General features: G+C 42.7%; 2 protein-coding genes across 2 annotated transcripts in view; both read right to left on the bottom strand.

Moving 5' to 3' along the window:
* Nucleotides 1–21,467, bottom strand: part of SYNE2 (spectrin repeat containing, nuclear envelope 2) — a 342,029-nt gene that overhangs the window by 29,720 nt on the left and 290,842 nt on the right. The window contains exons 96-98 of the mRNA XM_006891797.1: nucleotides 21,013–21,168; nucleotides 18,449–18,607; nucleotides 16,490–16,656 (exon numbers count right to left, since the gene is read on the bottom strand). Coding sequence (XP_006891859.1) covers nucleotides 16,490–16,656; nucleotides 18,449–18,607; nucleotides 21,013–21,168 — 482 coding nt within the window. The remainder of the gene's footprint in view (nucleotides 1–16,489; nucleotides 16,657–18,448; nucleotides 18,608–21,012; nucleotides 21,169–21,467) is intronic.
* Nucleotides 9,078–9,437, bottom strand: LOC102860256 (cytochrome c oxidase subunit 5A, mitochondrial-like; the record flags this gene model as incomplete). The annotated part of the gene is made up of 1 exon (XM_006891812.1): nucleotides 9,078–9,437. A coding segment is annotated over one exon (360 nt), but the record flags the coding sequence as incomplete, so codon positions are not given.

The following is a 21,467-nucleotide window of genomic DNA, read 5'->3' as shown; positions in this document are numbered from 1 at the left end:
CTACCACATACTATTATCTAACAGATGCCATGGTTTTTTACCAAAACCCCAAAATCTGTAGTTTTCAAGTTGATGCCAACACAACTCACAGTGACCCTCCGTGGCATTTCCAAAGTAGTAAATCGTTATAGCCTTGGGAGGAGACTGCCTCTCTTTCTCATGTAGAGCTGGTGAATTTGAACCTCCAGTTAGCTGTCTGACATGTTACACAGTATGCCCCAAGGCACAAACCTCAATCAACCAGGAGAACCCACACTGCTGGTTTTATTCAACAACTTAGAAACCCAATTCATTACCACTGAGTCAGAACCAACCCATAGCAGACTTTTCTGTGGGTTTTCAGAGGCTATAAATTGCACATGAAAAGACTGTTCATCTTTCTGGGTTTTCAGAGGCTATAAATTGCACATGAAAAGACTGTTCATCTTTCTGCTTCGGAGCTGTTGGTAGATTTGAACCTCTAGTGAGGCACTTCTGTGTTAGCGGCACAACTCCCCAGAGGCTCCTTTGTTGGTTTCATTTTATATATACATAGTCGGTCTCAAAGGCCCCTCAAGTTTCAGGCAGGTGGTGGCAGTGTACTGGAGAGGTGGAGGCCACAACTATTCCACCATCTGGGCACTTGCATGGCAAGCACCTAACGACCCTAACTCCCACTTTCCTGATTAGCAATAAAAGGATCTATTTCGGAGGTAGCTATGAGAACTAAGTAAGAGCACATACGTAAAGACATTGGCACACAGCAAGGGGTCAATACCACGAGCTCCTAACAGGAAGACTGCGACTACGTGGTGTTTTGGTAACATCTTACTCATATGACCTTCACAAAGCCCTTTCACATTAAATGATATTAGGTTCACTTTATTCTCAGCAGCCCCATGAAGGAGGAGGCCTGGAAAGGAAGCTGTGTAGTCTAGTGGTAAAGAGCTCAGAGTGTATGGTCTGGAGCTCGGCTTGAATCCTGGCTGCGTCATATCATCTGTAAAGTGATGCTCACAATACTACCTTTCTTCTCAAGGTGGTTGACAGAGTTGAAGAGAATATAAACATAGGTAAGGCAAATGATACAATCACAGTGACCATGACAATGATCAAAGATTTCCAGATTAAAGTCTTACTGTAAAATCTTTAGAAGCTCTCTTCAAAGCTACAAAAAGACTCATTAAAAAAGTAGCAGCAGAGTTTCGGGCGAGGACTGGGTGTAGAAAAACCTAGACCCTGCCTATGTTTCCATGACTTTATAGGTACACCCTCCTGCCCCAATGTCACGCTACCTTGACTACAAGGAACCAGGAAAAACACTCCAGACCACTGCCAGCACAGCCAGGAACCCCAGGCACCATGGGCCCTGGAGTCTTCTGAGAAGCTCCCAGTGGCTGCCCTCCTGGGAGGCTCTGGCTGTAGAGAAAGCCAGGCAGGAGAGGTTCCTATAAGAAGTGCTTAAGCTCAGTTACTTCCCCCTAGCAACCGACCCCCATCCCTTCTCAGCATGACTGCCCCAAGTCTGAGCCCATCCAACCAGCAAACTCCCAGGCTCTTTCTTATTCTAAAAAGGGGGGTAGATTACTCATGGGGTCATACAATTTGATGGATGGGGGGAGGGTTGAGGGAAATGGGATGGATCTGGTGTGAAAAATAATGTATTTGAATTTTGTAAATAAATTGGTATAAAAATATTGTGACAGTAAAATAAAAAAAGAAATGGGCCTCAGTGCAAGGAAATAAAGCAGCTGGATATAAGAGCACAAAAGGCTGTATGTAGGGCTCTTGAATCCTGTAAATCTCAGGAGTCAGGTGTGTGAAAGGCAGAGAGGGTAGTACAGGGAAGGAAAGGTTTCCCCAGTACTATGCTAAGTCAGTGGTCTCCCTAATGGGCTGCTTTGGGTATGGGAAAAGTAGTAGACTTCCTACTCAATTCCATTTAAAAAATTTTCTCTTCATTGGGTGTGGTTTAAAATTCATCAACTCTATTATTTCAGTAAATATCTTTATTGGATACTAACATCTCCTATGTCAGAGGACTACTGTACTTCATTTGATAACTTATTTGCTCCTCCTAAGAATGCAGCAGATTAGTATCATGATTGCCCTCATTTGACATATGAAGAAACTGAGGCACAGGATTAAACAACATGCTTATTGTTATACAGTTACTAAACTGTTGTTGTTGTTGCTATGTGCTGTTGAGTTGCTTGCGACTCATAGCCGACCCTATGTACAACAGCCCTAAACTCTGCTCTGTCCTGTGCCAATTGCACTGTCTCCAATACACCCATCCCGACTACCCTAGTCACTGAATCAATCCACCTCATAGAGGGCCTTTCTCTCCTGCGCTGTCCCTCCACCCTCCCAAGCATGATGTCCCTCTCCAAGGACGGGTCCCTTCTTACAACATGTCCAAAGCATGTCAGATGAAGCCTCAGAATCGTTGCCTCCAAGGAGCCGCCCAGTTTAACCCTCTCCAGGATGAATCTGGTTTGTTTTCCTAGCAGTCCATGGTATTCTCAATACTCTTCTCCAGCACCACAGCTCAAAGGCAACAATTCTCCTTCTATCCTCCCTAGTCATTGTCCAACTCTGATGCATAACAAATGATTGCAAAGACCATGGCCTGTATCAGATGCACCTTAGTCTCCAGAGACACCATTGCTTTTCAGAACCTTGGAGAGGTCTCTAACAGCAGACTTTCCCATCGTAATACATCTTTTAATTTCCTGGCTACTGGTGCCAAGAGTGTTGTCTGTGGAGCCAAGCAAACTAAAGCTGTGAAACAATCTCAATCTCTTCACCATGCATCCTGATGCTGCCAATTGGTCCAGTGGTGAGAAGCTTTGTCTTCTTGACAGTGGGCCTCAATCCATATTGAAGGCTGCAGTCCTCAACCCTGTGTAGCAAGCACTTCAGGTTCTCCTTAGTTACTAAATTGCATAGAGATTTATGTCTCTACGCGTCATCTGGCGTGAGGCTGTGCCCTCAAATGTTAACCTGGAGGACTTTACTTTAAATGCACACTTAAACATAATAACATGCTCCAGCAGGTTACAGGGCCAGTCAGGGGACCTGATCAGAGGCCCAGACTCATGGTTATAGGCGCAGCCCCTATGCCATGTGGTGCTTTTGTGGGCTTTTAGTCCAGAGACAAATGGATACCAGAAAGCTCAGCCATAGTGTCAAATGTTTTCTCTATGTAGTTTTCTTTCAAGCAACATTTAACCACTTGTTCTGTCCTGAGCCTTTTTAAAAAAATTTTATTTTATTATTTTTGTGTGAGTGTACTGTGAAATCACATCTGACTGGTACAGGAGGAGATTGTCCCTCCTTCCCCAGCAGAGCATCTGGTGGATTCAAACCATGCGCCTCTGGGATTGTAGTTGCAGCTCCTTGCCACTAGGCCACCAGAGCTCTCCTTGTCCTGAGCCTTTTACTGACCATTGGAGGTCAATGATAACTGAAACATGGGACTTAATACCCAAAGATCTCATGATCTAATTTAGATGCTATCACTGCACACAGTAGGCTCTCAGTAAATATCTGCTGAATGAATAAAGGGTGTTCACTTATATTTTTTGAGAGAATTTAGTTTGTCTTCCTCACAAAGGAGGTACTCTTGTGACAGAACTCAAGAACAGTGATAAAAACCCAAGGTTATTGGCACTATCCTGCCATAATGCTCCCAAATCTTGGTTCCACCCTTGGCCAGAGCATGACTGCATCTCAGTCTCCTCATCTATAACATGTTCGCTGGGGTCTTCAATGAGATCTTACAATTGTTTATATATCTTAAAATCATCGCAGCACAAAGTTTTACTTTTATTAAAATATATCTTAAATGTTCCAGAGGAAAATAGTTACAGAGAATTCTTACAGTGGTGCAGAAGGGACCCTGAAAAATACTTCCCAAACCAGCAAATAAGTAAGCAGATCACAGAGATACCCAATCTAAACTCCAGGCCACTGAGGCAACTCAAGTTTTAGCGATCTCACAGGCTCTCACAGGATGGAGCAGAAGGGTACCGTGGAGTTTCCAAGGCATCCAGCTTTACAGAAGCTGATGTCTTTTCTTTCCTGTGGGTTTGAACTACCAACCTTTTGTTTAGCAGTCACCTGCTTCACCTTTGCATCCCTATTACGCTCAATGAAAAAGGAAGAGGAAGGAGGGGAAAGAGGAAATAGGTCACTAAGAAGTTGCAAATCACGTATCCAGTTAGCATTTAATCTGGTTCTATGTTCCTACCTGTGCCTGAAATCCTGATACCCAAACTGCATGATAAAACCAGTGCTGTTTCTCAGATGTTTGAGCTGTGACTCAACCTAAGATCTGCTATATATATATTGTCGACTATGGGAAGCCAAACTTTACACCAAATATTATATGAAAACCCTTGTTCAGGAATTGAAGGAATTAGATTTATAAATTAGGATTTCTCTTGTGGCAGATCACAGAAAATGAGCTGTTTGTTCCCTGCAGACAGGAGACAGCTAGGGGCCCCCATACAGAGGGAGTGTTACTTCCTGAGCTAGAGTTCACCCTGAGGCATCAAGGCAATCCTTAAGGGTTTACCAGATTCTTGCATTTGCTAACCCCTCCCTCCTGAGTCAAGCAGAAGGTTTTCAATAGAAAGAGCTTGGCTTCATTTACAAGGAATTCCTTTTATGATTTGTTTCCCCTGATTATCAATAAATACACAGAGAAACATGACTTGGGGTCTTCAACTACCAGCCCAGGTTTTATGCTTTCTGTTCTATCTCATTCCTGGCTGTCTGTCTTCATTATTAATGATTACAAAAAATACTTTACCCTCGGTCTGCAACAGTTGATCACGTAGCATTCTGTTCCTACCAACCTGTAGTCTAATTATCTATCATCTATCCCAGGCCAGGAAGTATGTGCCATTTACTTTGGCCATGTTCAGTCTTGCTAATATTGTTCTTGGAAAAATTGGATCTCAAGTTAATATTAGGACACAAGGAAGTCCATTCAGAAGCCAGACGTGGGCACAGGGAAACCGCATCAGTGCTCTGGGGCTTCCATGACCTGAGGTACTTGTTTAACAGCTCCCAATCTTTGGGAGAAATTTTACTGCTTGGGCCCAGTTGCCAAGATTTGGCACATATATATTCAATATTTAACATTTCTCCAGGATGTGGGGGGAACCTCAAACAAATACAATAAACAACAACACACAGACAAAATCAGGCACAGCTTCCTAATTTAAATTCCACTTTTAAAAGATGAGGGAGGGAATTTCCAGGTACAAAATTGTCACCTGTGTATACTCTTTTTCTTTGGTAGACAACTAAAGCAACATAACAGAAGAACTGGATAAAAAAAAACAAAAACATTTAGCTGTGAAACAAAACCAAGAAAAGAATTATGCCTAAATGTAGCTGCAAATCAGACAACAGCTTCTGAGGAGACTATAGGTAGAAATATAGGGTGGAGGGTATAGATAGAGGAGAAACAAGATGAATAAGGTTTCCCTTTTATCTTTAGCTAATTATGGATCATAATACATTTATGAATCCTGATCTGCCTTCAAAACAAGCAGACAAATAAAACCGAGCCAAGTATCTATGTCATTCTATGTCAAGCTTAAGGCTTATGATGTCAAATTCCTGTATATGGGATAAATGATCATTCAGTCCTATTCCTCACATGGTAAAGAACTGAGAGTTAAACAGTGAGAGTCCTCGATCTACAAGAGTCAACACCACCACACCAAACATCTCTATGCCAGTGTGGACTACATAACTTAAAAAAACACAAAGGAAAACAGAGATGGCCAAAAGTATCTGCTGTGTTTGAAAACACACTGAATTCTGTGGGAAGCAGCCAGTTGCCAAAGCCACGGCATACATTCTGCACACTTAGCTCTTTTTAAATGGTCAAACATCTTTATATGAAGATAATCAGTTAGGTTGGGGGCACGCACATGACAATACATGAGAGCTAATTGTCCCTTTGAAGCATTTCTGTTGCCAGAGGACTTCCATTTTCCACACAGTGTAATCACCTCTCCCCCTGCTTGTCAGGGCTGACTGCAGGCACCACACACATGCTGACACTGGGAGAGAACCCATCCCCCGACAGCTGAGCTCACGCACAGCACACACACAACACTCTACAGCCACCATCTCATCCGTAAATTCTATTGTACCCGGAATGCGAGAGAGAGAAACACAGACAGCAGCAGCCGCTGCCTCGGCCATATGCAAAGCTGACTGCTGAAATGGCACTTACTGTTTATGAGAAAAAATCATTCCTTAGGTTTAAGCGGAAGCTCCAAGTTCCCAGTTGCACATCCACCTCCCAGGGAAGAGGTAACCCCTCCCTGTACCCTCCCCTGCGTGCCCTCTTCATTCACTGGTTTAGCATCTTGCACAGAGGCAGACACGGCTCCAGGCACTGCCTCCCTCACAAGCACAAAGCAATGCCGGTAGGAAAGGAAGAGCCAGTCGGGCTCTGCTAACTGCAATTTTTAATCTCAGTTTTCTCCCTTCCAATAATCAAATATCTCAGGCGGTTTCCTCACTCACACAGTCTTTGTTCTGATGCTATAGGGCTGTAATGCAGAGAGGGGGGGAAGAAAGTTGCAGTGTTATCTTGGCTATGGATTATTTATGAAGTGTTATAAACCAAAGGAAGGGAAATTTGAATTTAGGGCATGCAAATGAGGATTTCTGTCCTCAAATTAAATTTTGCTACTTTTAGTTTAAAGGAAAGAATGATCTGTGCAGCCCCTGATCCAATATGCAATGTCTCAACAATGTCTTCAATCAATGGACTGCTGCAACCATTCTGAATTATCTTTATCAAGATTTTCCTTTCTGTTACATTAATGATATTGTTTGGTAACCTCTACTTTTTCTTGGGTCACCTTTCTTGGCAAATCAGACAAATGTTTAGTCCACTGGCTAAATTACTATTTTCCAAATTTCTTGGCACAGATGAGGGAGTGCTTCCAGAGCTGCATGTGTGTGCTGAGCCTCTCAGCTGGTATTCTGTCAGCTCCTAGAGTCTTGTTTTTCATCAACACCTTCTGTACAGTTTGACTCCTTCAGCATTATTGTTCTTGATCACACTACCTTCCTGAAGTGATTAAAGATTGATCAATTTTCTGTAAATTCCACCTCTAGTTCTTAACTAAGAGCCTAGAGCAGTGCAATGTGGTGGTATGGTTGTATACTGCCTGAGTCTGAAATGACCCATAGCTGACGCTTCAGTGGGTTTTCAGAGGCAGTGAATCACAAGGAAAGAGACAGCTCACCTTTCTCATGTGGAGCAGCTGGTGGACTGAAACCTCATATCTTTGGGTTGCCAGTGCAACTCCTTACAAGTAGGCCACCAGAGCTAGTTCTCCCAAAACATGATGTCGGATCAACTCATACCCACTCTTGTGTTTGGTTGTCCCCATTACCTGCTAGTTATGAACACCTGGGACTCAGACACTGGGCCTTCCTGCTATTTGCTATTAAGGCTGCTGTCTGTTCATTAGTTCACTGATGCCTGCTCCCCCCTAAAGCACTCCTTGATCATCAGGAAGGTCTTCCATCAGATCCAGGAGCGGCAGCCACCTGTTCCAGGGCTGAGGAGGGAACCAAAAAGGGGAAGGGTGGACCTCACATCTGGTTCTCACTGTACTTCCAGTACTATTAAACCGTGAAACCGGCCAAAATCCGAGCAAGTCAATTTTATGACTAGGGGCATTGTTTAGACTTCTAAAATAACCTTGAGAAACTCCGATAAAAGAGTGCAAAGAAAAATTTAATCAGTTTAAAAAGGCACACATCTCTCTGTCCATTTTGGAAGGGAAGGAAAAATAATCTGAACACACAGTTACCATGGTTACCTGTTGAGTTTAAATGACATTTTCATTGATACTGTACCAAGTAGGTGGGTTTTTCCATGTTGGTAGGTGAAATGTGAAAATAAATCTTAGTGAAAAGTTTCTTTTCATGTGCTTGATACCTCAGACAGCAAAAACATAACCCACTCTAAAGAAGATCCATCTTTGAGGCCATACAGAAGTGTTTTTGTATTTATAACATTGGTTTAAGGGTGACAGTTTGCTAATGAGGTTTCTCATTAAGGAGAAACAGGAAGGTAATAATCCTCCACCCCCCACAAGGAACACTTAGAATATGTCTATCAGCAAAATGAAAATGAAAATCTCTGAGGATCCCATCACCAAGTGGTATCTGCTATGAGTGTCTGGGGCATTATCTCTCTCCAGAATCATCTCGTTTTTCTCAGGCACTGAGAACCATGATCTAATCATCCCCAGGTGCCGCAGGGAGGAGTTTTCACAAAGAGCCCTCATTCTGTTTCTGTTTAGAGTGATGACAAACTTTTGGAAACAGGCAATGGCTGCAGAACATGGAAGTGTAATTAACATCACTCCAGCGTATGTTGAGGGAGCTCTGGTGCACGAGTCCAGGGAGTGCTGTGCTGTTAGACCAGAGGCCAGCTTCTCAGCTGGAGCAAGACAGACACTCTCCTCCCGTGCATTTTACAGCCTCTGAAAACCTGTTGGAGGGCCAGCTGTGAGTCAGCTTCAACTAGATGTCACTGGATGAGTAACTGCATGTTTAAAAATGGTCAAAACAGGAAGTTTTTGTTTTTACATTATCTTACCATCATTAAAAAAATAAAGAAAAAAAGAGAGAAAGAGCCAACCCCGCACCCCGTGTTTCTGCAGGGGCTTCAGTGAGTTGCCTGTCAAGCCAGAGGGACTCGCCACAGACACAGTGGATCCGTGGCCACAGCTAAGCCTCTCGCTTTTTTCAAATTATGGTAACAAAATACTTGCCAATTCAACATTTTTTACATTTATAATTCCACGACATCGGTAACATTCATCATATTGTACAACCCACAGCTAAGTTTTTTTTTCTTTTCTTTTTTTTCAGTTCAAACCCGTTTCCCTTTTATTAAGATCCAAGTTACCATTACATGGTTTGATACTCAATAAAAAGAAAACTTGTTGAAATAAGGTAATATGTTACCAGTATTTCCAGGTGACTGTTTACAATCAAGTAGCAAGATCAGTAAATCCTTGGGAAGCACACCTGCAAGCTTACACTTTGTCAAGGCCCAGTTCCTCTGGAGTAGAGATTCCCAATTCATTTAAAGTTGGTTTAAGTTCCTGGATGACATAGCGGTAGATTTCCTTATGAGGTCCTGCTTTATCCTTAACAGCCTCTAGGATGCGGACTGCACTAGCAAAATCGTTTAACCGTCTGCATGCCCGCAAAGCAGCATCGATGATTTGAGGTTCTGGAACCAGATCATAACTAACAAGTGTGTTCATCCCTTTACGCAATTCCCAGGCATCGATGTCTGGCTTGTTGAAATATGTCACCCAGCGAGCATCAAACTCCTCTTCTGTCTCATGAGACCCATGGGAGTAGCAGTGAACTGTCTGAACAGCATCAAATCAGCTGACATTCTAGTGGGTTTTCAGAGGCCTTAAATCATATGGTGATGGCCCATCTTACTCCCATGGAGCCACTAAAAGCTCTACCTTTGGATTAGCGTGCAACTCCCTACAGCTAAGTTTCTGATTCATGAAATGGAGCAGAATGCTGGGAAACAAGTTTTACTGGGTCTTAAAAATCAATGCAACACATAGATGAAACTATGGGGCAGGCTAAGCTCTAGCTGGCATCAGCTCCACTGAAGGGATGGTACCTAGGGACCCTCTTCACAGGGCCCGGGGGGCTGAAGACCAAACTGTTAACTGTGAACCATACTGCCTATCACTCAACATTGTTGTTGCTATGTGCTGTTGAGTCACCTGTGACTTATGGTGACCCTGTGTATAACGGCTCTGAAGCCTGCCCTGTCCTGAGCCAGTCTCACTGATTCCAACACACCTACCCCTATTGCCCCAGATACTGTATCAATCCATTTCATCCAGCGTCTTCCTCTCCTGTGCTGTCCCTCCACCCTTCTGAGCATGATGTCCTTCTGTGTTTAAATGTTTTTCTTAACAGGTGACCTAGTTTTCTCCAAAACCGATAACAGCACATTGTCAGCCACTGTGAGTAACCACTGTTGTAATCAGTTGTCTTGTAGTCAGATTTTACTGGGTTACTTTTCAAAGATGATCATCTTAGTAAATATGGGTAAGAAAGGGCGTTAATAGCTACAATCAAAAGCAAAATAAAAAACAACCTCTTCATTGCCAAATAAGCTTGATACTATATAGTCAATATCACTTAACATCAAAGGAGGGAGACCTGGTGGCTTAATGGTAAGGCATTGTGCTGTAGACCCAAAGGCACATGGTTCGAATCCACCCCAGCCACTCCACAGGAGAAAGACAAGCAATCTCCTCCTGTGTAATTTACTGCCTCTGAAAACCTGCTGGAGGGTAAGCTACGAATCGGTTCTGACACCACAGTATACAATAGCAGCAAAAATCATCAAATGAGATTAGATTCATAATAGCTACCAAACAATATGTGGTGCTTTAAAATGACCTTTTTGTTGATGAAATGAATGGTATGTTTTGAAAAAATAGAGGTATCACAAATGTTAGAAATGGCCCAAGGACCAGGAGACTTGCTAATAAACCCTCCCCCAGCAACTCAGGAGTCACTCCACTGATGCACCAGTGACCTGAATCTTAATGCTGTCATTAGGGCTTACATAACCTCATGTAGATCCACTTAGGGCTTTCCTGCTTTCTTAGACGAGGTTATTTCAGGAGATGAACCCTTCAGAATCTTTGCAATAAGCAATCTACAGAAACTACAGAACATTTTACAAACAGAAAAAATGAGTGATATTTGCCCAAGTTCTCTTCTGTATAATTCCTAATAAGGCAATTCTACATTTGTTCGTGTTTATCACAGCGCACACTGATCTGAGCCAGTGGTGGACACCACAGAGTGTACCTATGCAGAATCAGCTGTCATCATGCTTTCTGATCCGGGATTGCCAACCTCATGACCACCCTACAAGGCTGTTGCCATTTATCTAGAAGGAAGTATGTGCACAGAGGCAGTAAGACCTGTTCCTGGGACCTGGCAGGGCCAGGTTTTCTGTCTTTCGGTACAGCACACAGCACAGAATTACTTCACTGTATTGCTCACTCTACAGCAGTGGTTCTCAATGTCTGCTCCATGGATACGTGCCACTGGCAACCCCTGGGAAATTCCTGTTGGTAGGTGCTGTCAAGATGACTCATGATGGCTCTAAAAACAACAGATTAAAACCTTGCCCTATCCTGCACCAGCGCCATGATGTCTACCGTGCCCAGGCCCTCCGCTTCAGTCACTATATTAATCCATCATGCAGAGGTCTTCCTCTCTTAGACTAACCCCCTGCTTGTCCCAGCATGATGTCTTTTCCCAAGAACTAAAGCCTTGTTCAAAATGCAAACTCCTGGCCCAAACCCAAATCTACTGACTCAGTCGCTCATGCTCTCCAGAGCCGTGGGTGATGCTGGTGCATACTGAAGTTTGAGAATTACTGAGCAAGAGCAGACAGTGAATTCCACATTAAGCTCAATGTCTTAGAAAAGTTCTGGTAAGCTATCTTTAAAAGTCAAGGACACGAGAGCCCCAAATATTCTTTGATGTATCATGCAGGGGAGCAGACAGACCTTGGCTCCGGTTCCTGCCCTGCAGAGCAGCTACTGACCTTGACACAAGATTTCTCCCTTTGAGCTGCAGTTTCCCCATCTATAAAATAGGGGATGAACCTGGCCTTGCTAAGTGGCTACATGTGGTGTGTCTGGTCTCCTCCCGAACTCAAACACGACGGAGGCTACCACTGCATATAATCAGGCATTTCATATTTCTACATAATTCACTGCTTCGTGTTTTTCAATTCTTCAGAAATTTGCCTTCATAGTGTGGAGAATGAGCCCCAAAATAACAGCCCTGCTCCCTGAATTAATTGGCTTATTGAAACTTTGGACTTCAACTTCAATTTCCAAACACCATTGTAACTCTTGATGTTAAAGGTTTGCAGGTAAAACTCTCAATTCTGAAGTCAGTTACTGTGTATGCTCTTCCTCTCTGAACTTCCTTATTTAAAACAAGAGCTGTGTTCCCTGCCACAGTGTGGGGCAGTGGAAAACACTGAGCAGGATGGCTAAAGGTACACAGGGTTCTGGATTTTGTGTGCAAATGAGCATAGTGGCATGGCTTGCACAGCTGCGAGTTGTTGCTGCTCCTGCTCCAATCTAAACTCCACAGCCCATGCTCTCACCTTTTCCTTCCTGGTGGAGATAGATGCCTTCTGACAACGCCAAAGGTGAGATCAACTGCAGAGGCTCAGACAAAGAGCTGATTCTGAGCAAGGCCGACTTATGGTGGGTCTGAACCTGCTGCCTTAACCCGCAGATTTCTCTGAAGGGTGACCTTAACCACAAGCTCCTTACACTCCCTGCTGTCTATCTCAGCCTGACCTTAAAGATGGGAGCCATTATTCTCATTCAATTGCTCAATTTTGAAGTGCTGACCGAATGATTTATAGTCTGTACTCAGTGGCTCTAAGGGAGGGAGACCCAGTGAGCCACTCCCCTTAACGAATATAGCTTAGAAAACCTTAGTTCTACTCTGTTGTAGGGGTTAGTACAAGTTGCAATAAACTTGACGGCACCCAATAAATAACGTCCTCTCACTACGTTCTGCTCACATCACTGTCAATGTCATAGACTAGAAGGGTCCTAGGTAGCAAGGAGGTTAGGCAAGTGCCTGAGCTGAAATTCTGGTTGCATCATGTGGTGGCTATGGAACCACAGGCAAGTAACACAGCTGCTTCAGTTTCCTCATCTAGAAAAAGGGACAGTGGTAACTCTCTGCCTTTCAGAATTACAAGGCCGCTTACGTGAAATCATACCTAAAAATGCACATGATTAACTTCATCAGCAGACCATATATTTCTTATTTTAATTCTTGATTTTGCCAATGGCTCTCTTCACAAAGGCCCACCTTCTGCTATGTCTCTTTCCTACCAATGAATTGTCTGAAGACAGGCAACCGGAAAGGGATGGAGAGAAGCAATCAGCCTGAGATACTCTGAAGTAATACAACCAGAGCATGAATAATTAAGAAGACTTCTCTTTTAAACATTTAGTTATATGAGATCAAATGGACAGCAGTAACCCTAAAGCATAGATGGTGAACTTAAGTTAATGGAGGTGAAATAATTTGGGATGACACAGCAAGAATGACAACACAGTTTGAACAAGGTAACCAATGTCATGGAACTGTAGAAATTCTTGAACGAGTATATGTTTTGCTGTGTCTATTTTTACACACACATATACATATACACAAACTGTTATTCTAGTCTTTAAGATGTTGCATCAATCCTAAAGGAGTGCCTGAGAGACCTTTAAGATAGAAAGACCATAACAACAAATGTATGCTAGACAAAATTTACCCACAGAAGTGATTTTATTCTCCTGCACTGTTGTACTCTTTCATTTCAACATGACCTGAAGCATTGTTTCAAGAAAGTCAAAGTTATAGCTTCATGGAAGAAAAAAGCATAACTGAGGGAATCTTCTTCTTTGCAACAAACAAGCACTAATTTCTTAGAGGAAACACTATTAATAATCATCACACACTCAACATAATCCACACTGGCTCCTACACACCGGCCTTGTGCCAAACAGTCAGTACCTATCACTCATTCCTACAGAGGCCGAGTTAGGGGGGGTTGCCAAACTCATTTGGCAGATTTGGAAACTGAGGATTAAAAAGGTTAAATCACAGCCCTAACCTTCTGCAATGAGTCAGTGGCTGGACTTAAAACCTGCTCTTTTAATCCTTACTTGGTTTACAGCTCATGAATTTCTGTAAACTCTTTACCCCAGTGGGCAATGACAAGAAGCTAAACTTGGAGTGTGAGACCAGCTAAAACACTCTTGTATTTGGCTGCAGGGGACCCTTCACTATTGAAAAACCATGAATGATGGAGACTTTATTTCAGAAGCCAAATATTTAGCCTACATTGACAATCCTGGCCCCAACCTATCTTTCTAGTTTCATCTCCTACACATGAGCCGGTGGGGCTTACTGGAATGACATATGCCTTTTAACTAATGCCATACGTCTCTCCCCTCCACCACTGGTAAGAGTGTCAAGAATCCCAACTTCTCACTTGGGACCATCTGGAAATGCTACCATTCTGGAAAGCTTTTCCTAATCTCCACCCTTACCCTACTCAGACCACATGCTCAGAGGTCCACTCTCATTAATAGTCAGGTGGTCCTAGAGGTTTAAGGAGGACCATTCCTAAGTGTGTCAAGTACAATTTGAAGTTATGCCTTATTTAGTCATATTTCAGTACAAGAGCAAGCCCCTGGCACAGTGTTTAATGAATCAGGGAGCTAATCTAAAGGTGAGCAGTTTGAATCTCCTAGCTGCTTGGCGGCAGTCTTCTCCCACAAAGATTTATAGCCTAGGAAACCCGACTGAGGATCACTGAGTTGGAACCTACTTGGTTTTGGTTTCTGGTGCACAAAGCCGTGTTGCACAATGGGTATAACACTTGGTTGCAAACTAAAGGGTCAGTGGTTCAAATCCACTGACCTCTACTGAAGATAGCTGTGGCAGTTGCTTCCACAGAGATTTACAGTCTTGAAGACCTATGAAGCAGGCCTCCTCTGTCTTACAGGGCTGCCAGGAATCAGAAGGAACTTGACAGCAATAGATTTGGTTTTGGCTGTTTTAGAACATGGAAAGGGCTCAAGACCTTTTCACAATCAAGTGAAGGTGACTGTGATGCAAAATTGCAGTTATAATAATTTCAAACTGAGGGCAAATTTACATACATTAAAGGGCAAGGAGGAGCTGTTCAGAAGTGAGAAGTCCCTCGTCCAGGGACTTGATTGTAATGGACTTCCTGCCCTGCAATTCTCAGAGCACTGAGTCCCTTGCCCATTAGGTTCATTTATAGCTTCCAGGAAGAAAAAAAAATGTGGCAAAAGAAATGTCAGACTATACGGAGTATCTTATTTTCATCACTCCCCAACTTCTCATTCACCTTGCATATTCTGCATTTCACATAGATATTTTAACATGATAATGTATAAGACTTTCTATGTAACTGGCCAGTGCAAACACAAAGCTGCATTAGTCGTCCAAAAGCTGAGAGATTTCTTTCTATGTCAGGTTGCATTTGAAAAATACTTTGGCTAAGAATTTATCACTAGAAAATTTGAAGACAGAAATTATTTAAAAGCTTAGGGCATCATCATTATCATTTTGTGAATGAAGAGAAGATGCTTTATTTCTGATAGGACTGCACTGGAGAATGCAGCTTTCATAGGCATCAGATCTGTGCCTCCCAAGTTCACACCTTTGGAAAGATGCCCATCAGGTGACTGACATGCTGGCACTTCCTCACTCAGATTCCCTAACTTGTGTGCACCCCAAACTTTGTGCTCTGACCTACTTGTACTTGCCACACCGAGACAGGGTAGGTAAGCATGATTTCATCAGGGAGACAAGCAAATCCAAAAGCAGAGAGAAAATGCCTAAATACCCCATCAACAATCTCTTCTCAAAGTAAGTCTCTCATTTAAAACTAAACTAGTTTATGTGAACCTCTAGGCAAAAAACAAAAAAACCAAAGGACCCCTCCCCCAAAAAACAACCAAAAAAACAACCAGACAATACAAACAAAAGAAATTTAAAAAACAAAAACAAAAAAACATCAACCAACCAACCAAAACCAGGCAAACAAAAACTTCCAGGGGGAACATATTTAAATACCATTTTCTAATAACACAGAGGAAGGACCTTTGCTGGAGCACCATTAGTCGCTCAAATACAAACCAGAAGATTGATGGGAAATGACAAGGGGATCTTCAAGCACACAACCTAGAAAACCCCATGGGACAGTTCTACTCTGTCATACAGAGCTGCTGTGCATCCAACTCAACAGATCTAACAAGGGAGGGAGTTCCTGGGCATCACTGTCAGACACTCAGCTCAAACGGAAGTTTGGCAGTTCAAGCTCACCCAGAGGTGTCTCAGAAGAAAGACCTGGTCATCTGCTTCTGAATGAGCACAGCCTCAAAAACCCTAAAGAATGCAGTTCTACCCTTGAGACTTGAGGATTCACCATGAGTTGGAATTGACACTCTGGCAAATGATTTGGAGTTATTGTAAGGGCTAGAATTTCTACCCAATATTATCAAACTTTGTTTTTATCTATAAATTTATAAAAATCCTAGGTTACCTTCGAGAAGATGAGCTTTAGGCCACTAAGCCATCAGAGCTACCAACGCAAAGGCAAGTGGTTCAAATCCACCAGCTGCTTCACAGGAGAAAGACAGGCAGTCATCTCCTGTGGGACGTAAAGCTTCTGAAAACCTGCTGGAGGGTCTGCTATGAAATGGTTCTGACTCAGGGGTGCATAACTACCCCCACCTTAGAGAAGATGGACATAATAATCTATTAGGTCTGGAATTAGTCACTATATCAAGAGAGGGAGAATCATATTTAGATCATTTCTTACCTTGATCCAATGACATCAAAAAGATGTTGCCAACGATCATTAATTTTGTTCAGCTTGTCATCAATCTCTGTTGCTCTTGTTTTGTTGCTTGCCTTGATCAACTGGTCACCCATCTGCTTTAACTGGATCTTGTTTTCACTAAATATGTTTATTTCTTCCATGCAATCCTGGCAGAGGTACCAAAACACAAAGCCCGAGTTACTTCCTAATGGGTGTGTGTGTGTGTGTGTGTGTGTGTGTGTGTGTGTGTGTCTAACCACAAGTATAAGGAGCTTTGGTGGCTTAGTGGCAAGAAGCTGCACTGCAATCCTGAAGGTATGCAGTTTGAAGTCCCCAGCAACTCCATGGAAGAATAGGTGACCTACTCCCGTGGGATTAACTGCCTCTGAAAATCCTCCCCAGGGTCAGCTATGAGTCTATGGTACACAACAACAAGCATATCGCTGCCTGGCAAAATCTTTAAAAATGGTTTAAAATTACATTTCTGTTAATGTAAACAGCTACATGGCCAAACAATGTGCAAAACATCATGTAGAAAGCACTTTCTTAATCCAGGAGCTCTTCCTGTCACAGATTCTCCTTAGCTAACCAACTGGGAAAATGAAGACATCAACGCAAGCACGGAGACTAACTAAATTTGTTATTATCAGTAAGAGCTTTTCTGAGGTCTGATCAACGGGAATTTTGAACCTTTGTAGCAAGAATGTTCTTTGCACTGTTTTCTGTGGGGACTGGTGATTACTTCAAAATTATGGGCCTGTTGTTGGCATCTCCCCTTTGGCAACGGGTGTGCCTTAACAATGAAACCAGAGATATCTGTAACTTGCTTGAGGCATCAAGTGATAATCAAGGAGGTGAACCCCAGTTTCAAGACAGTTTTCTCAACCAAGAGAAAGCAAGCAGCTCTCCAGGTACGAGCTCTACACCACGCTCGCCCACATCAGCCCTTGCTTCCTGTTGTTCTTGTTGTGAGGTGCCGTCAAGCCAACGATGACTCACAGCAACCCTATGAACAACACATGTGAATCTAGCCCTATCGCCACAATCACTATGATGCTCAAGCCCACTGCTGTAGTTACAGCATCATTTCATCTCCTTGAGGGTTTTCTTCTCTTCATCGATCCTTTATCTTTCCCAGTCTGATGACTATAAGGCTTGCTTGGTTCCTTCTGAAAACAAGCCTCAAGTCAGTGAGATGAAGTTTCACCATCCCCGCCTCTAAGGAGCATGTCGGTTACACTTCCTCCAAGACAGATTTGCTTGTTCTTTTGGCAGTCCGTGGAATATTCAATACTCTTCACCATCACCACAATTCAAAGATAATGATTCTTTTCTGGTCTTTATTTATTGTCCAACTTTCAACTGCATGGGAAGCAACTGAAAATACCAAGCCACGGATTAGGCACATCAGAGTCTTTAAAATGGCATCCTTGCTTGTTGTAACTATTTATCTGTCCTTGACAGCAGATTTCGTCAATGCTATACATCTTCTGATTTCTTGACTGCTGAAACCATGAGTGTTGATTCTAGATCCAAGCAAAACAAAACTGTTGACAAATTCAATTTGTTTTCCCTCCATCGAACATGGACCTACTGGTCCAGTGGTGGGGACTTCTGTGTTCTTCCTGGCCCTCTGGAATTTTCACCATAAACCTAGTGAGGAAGCTCCTTAAATTTTAAAAACACAGTGGCAAGAAGCTGTGCTGCAGTCCCAAAGGCACCCAAAGTTCGAGGCCACCAGCTGCTTCATGGAAGAAGGATAGGGAATCCTCCTGTGTGATTAACTTCCTCTGAAAACCTGCTGGAGGGTCAGCTATGGGTCGGTTCTGACCTGACAGTACACAACAACAACCACAACCACAAATACATCTGACTATTATATTGCTTTGAGGCTCTGACTGAGGAAGTCCACGATTCCCCAGTGGTTACAACAGTATCCACCCAAATACCCCTGCTTACCTTCTGTAACTTCTCAATCATTTCTTCAATACTGATATCGGCTGTCTGCAGAACTTTGTTTTCCATCTGTACCAGCCATGCACACAGATCTTTATTCTTTTCATTGAACACTATCCATGAATTGAGTCTGTCCTCAATCTCTTGTTTGCGTACGGCCACCTGTGATGGGGAGCACATCTGACAGCTGAGTATTGCCAGGAAGACATGTCCCCTCCCTCCTTCATCTGCCATCAAAAGGAATATGCATTTCATTCCTTTTAACCACCATTTCTACAGAAGTAAACTTTTATGTTCTAGCCTTTTAAATCCCTAGGGATTAGCATAGGCAGAAATTCCTTACATTTTTGAGAAATGGTAAGAAAAAACAACGCAATAAAGACTGTACCTGAAGTGTGTCTGGCTGAGAAGATGAAATTTTATCTAACACGCTTCTCAAGACCTGGCAGTATTTTCTTCTGCTATACCTAAGAGTCTGAGTCATATATGAGTCAACAGACAGCTAATGTGCTCCACTAAAATTGAGAATGAGGAAAGGCTGGAAAAATTCCTCTTTACCATCCTAATTCTTTCACTCTTTGTTCTTTCCCACACATTGATTGATTGATGACTTATACAGACATGTTAATTTACAACTATTGGACCCAAATCCTTGGAAACAATACTCCAAATCAAACATTTGGAATGTAAACAGATCAGGAGAATGTAATTGGCTTAAGTGTTGTGCTTCTAAAACAAAGCAAAATAGAACCAAAACAATGCACACCACTCATTTAATCTGCCCTTTCAGGTTATGTGCTATAGCTCTGGATGGAAGCCCAGAAAGGGCCAAACACTGGTGTGGAGGGAAAGGAGGCTCCTCAGAGTCTCTAAAGCCCCACCTTTACTGACATCAACAAAAAGTTCTTTTTCTTGGGGGGGGGGGAGGGTGGAACACACATCAGGATCCTTTCTAAATGTAGAAAGTACTCCTGGGTCTTAAAGCATTAGAGTGTTAATGTCAACAAGAATAGCTGAGTTCCTTTGGTAAAGTTTAATACCTCATTTTACAGATGGGGATACCCAGGAGAAACTTCTTGAATCCTTAACAAAAATCTCTGCTCCTTGAGGATGGGGCGGGGAGGGCTAAGTATAGGGTCGCACAATTTGATGGGTGGAAAGAGGGGTGGGTAAAGGAAAGGGGGAAGATCCGGTGTGAAAAATAATGTAAACGAACTTTGTTAAGTAAACCAATATAAAAATTTTATATATAGGCTGCCCGAAGGTGGGCCTCTCTGGTGGTTTGGTCCCACAAGCTGATCCATGAGAGAAAGATGAGCAGTCTACTCTTATGTGATTTACAACCTCTGGAAAGTTGTGAATTGCTTCTGACTTGAAGACAATGAGGTTTATTTATGTGCAAATAAAGTTTTTGATAAGTAAAATAAAATTATATATAAAAAAGTCTTTGCTCTTTTCCTGCTGAAAACAAACACGCCTACAGAGTGTACATTCTGCCCCAGTCCCCCACAGCTAAATGTATTTAAACACCAAGGCTTTAAAAGCTAGACCTACAAAACATGTTCTGGGTTTCCATTCTTCACGGCAGCCTTTTAAAAACCCTGGCTCAATCTAATTGGTTTCATAACAGCAACAATTAGGAACATCTGGGTCCCAGACTTTGAATCTACCTTAATGTTTAGGATACTTTGCACATCTTCTAAACATTTCTTTTTCCAGGAAATCTGAATAAAAATTCTAACAGATCATTTACAATTAGGGTACATTGTGCATATTAAATACCGAAATCAAGAAGGTGAAAATGTCTTGTTTTCACTTTAATAAAGGTATTCAAAAGTGTCTGCAGATCAACTTTTAAATACCATCTCTGCTAAATCCACAAAAATGAGATGAAGGGCTTTATTTTTCTTAAAATAACATATTCTTAAAGATCTTAAAGATGATTTGCACTCTTTAAGGCTACTAGAGCTCTTTGAGTGACCTCCCCCAAATCTTGTCACAAAGGTAAACTCTACCCCAAGCTCCATTCTTAGTAAGCAGAGGTGATGGGCTGAAAAAGGAGGGGTAGCGCTTCAGTTTCTCTTTTAGAGAGCTTTCCAAAACAGGCTGCTTGGATATAAACATCAGGGTGCATGTGCAAACAGAGCTCTCTGTAAGTTCAGTAAAACCTACACTGTTGGGCTCAGAAGAGGCTGCAAGAGAGGCCAAAAGCACCTTCTGCCAACTCTGATACGGATATGTCCGTCTACTTGTCATCAGCATATAGCAGCAGAGAGACAAGTCCACATATCTGCTTATAACTGCAGCTGTTTTCCCCAACTCAAGATATATTTTTAAAAGCAAAGCTCCCTAAAAAGCGTGCAAAGTTCCAGCATTCTGTGCTGGAGAAACAAAGGGTCAAATCTGTAAAACCATGTTGCTGCCTTTTAAAGGACCAGCAGCCAGCAAGGCTCCAGCTGAAAAGGGCCTCCCTGATTCAAGGAAACGAAGCTCCTTTCTACTTTGTCTAGCCTTCGAGACATTTCAATAAACTCCCAACAGCTGTGCCCTGCAGCTGACTGACTTACTCTGAAGCAGAGGTCCTCCCATTGTCTGTGCAAATGCTCTATTTGCTCCTTCAAAACCATCACGTCTTCCACAAGAATGTGCTGGGTCAAGTCAGCCTTCATCGTGCGAAGTTCTTTCAAGTTCTGAGTCCAGCTAGCCAAAGACTTCTCCAGTTCCTGCATTTAAACACAAGGAGGAGGGGAGAAGGCTTCAAACTCAAGCTGCAGTTGTTTCCAAACCTGTTGGCTAATCCTTTGATTGAGTTCTGGGGGAGGGGAAGCCGGGGAAAGAGGGAGGGGCTTCTTAACAAGAAACAGCCCACTGAGAGCGCCTGTAGTTGTGGTTGGCCAGTTCTCAGCTACCTTTTCCACGGAGGGCAAATCTTTCCTACCTTTAGTTTTCACTTCCTCAGATAGTTCAGATTTTTACATAATGAATCCTATTTTCCAGTCATACAGCCCTTTAGCTTTATTTA

Source organism: Elephantulus edwardii, unplaced genomic scaffold (genome assembly GCF_000299155.1).
Source record: "Elephantulus edwardii isolate Elephantulus edwardi_28Jun2011 unplaced genomic scaffold, EleEdw1.0 scaffold00104, whole genome shotgun sequence".
NCBI lineage: Eukaryota > Metazoa > Chordata > Mammalia > Macroscelidea > Macroscelididae > Elephantulus > Elephantulus edwardii.
Note: the sequence above shows the minus strand (reverse complement) of the source record. Positions and strands in the feature narration are given on the sequence as shown.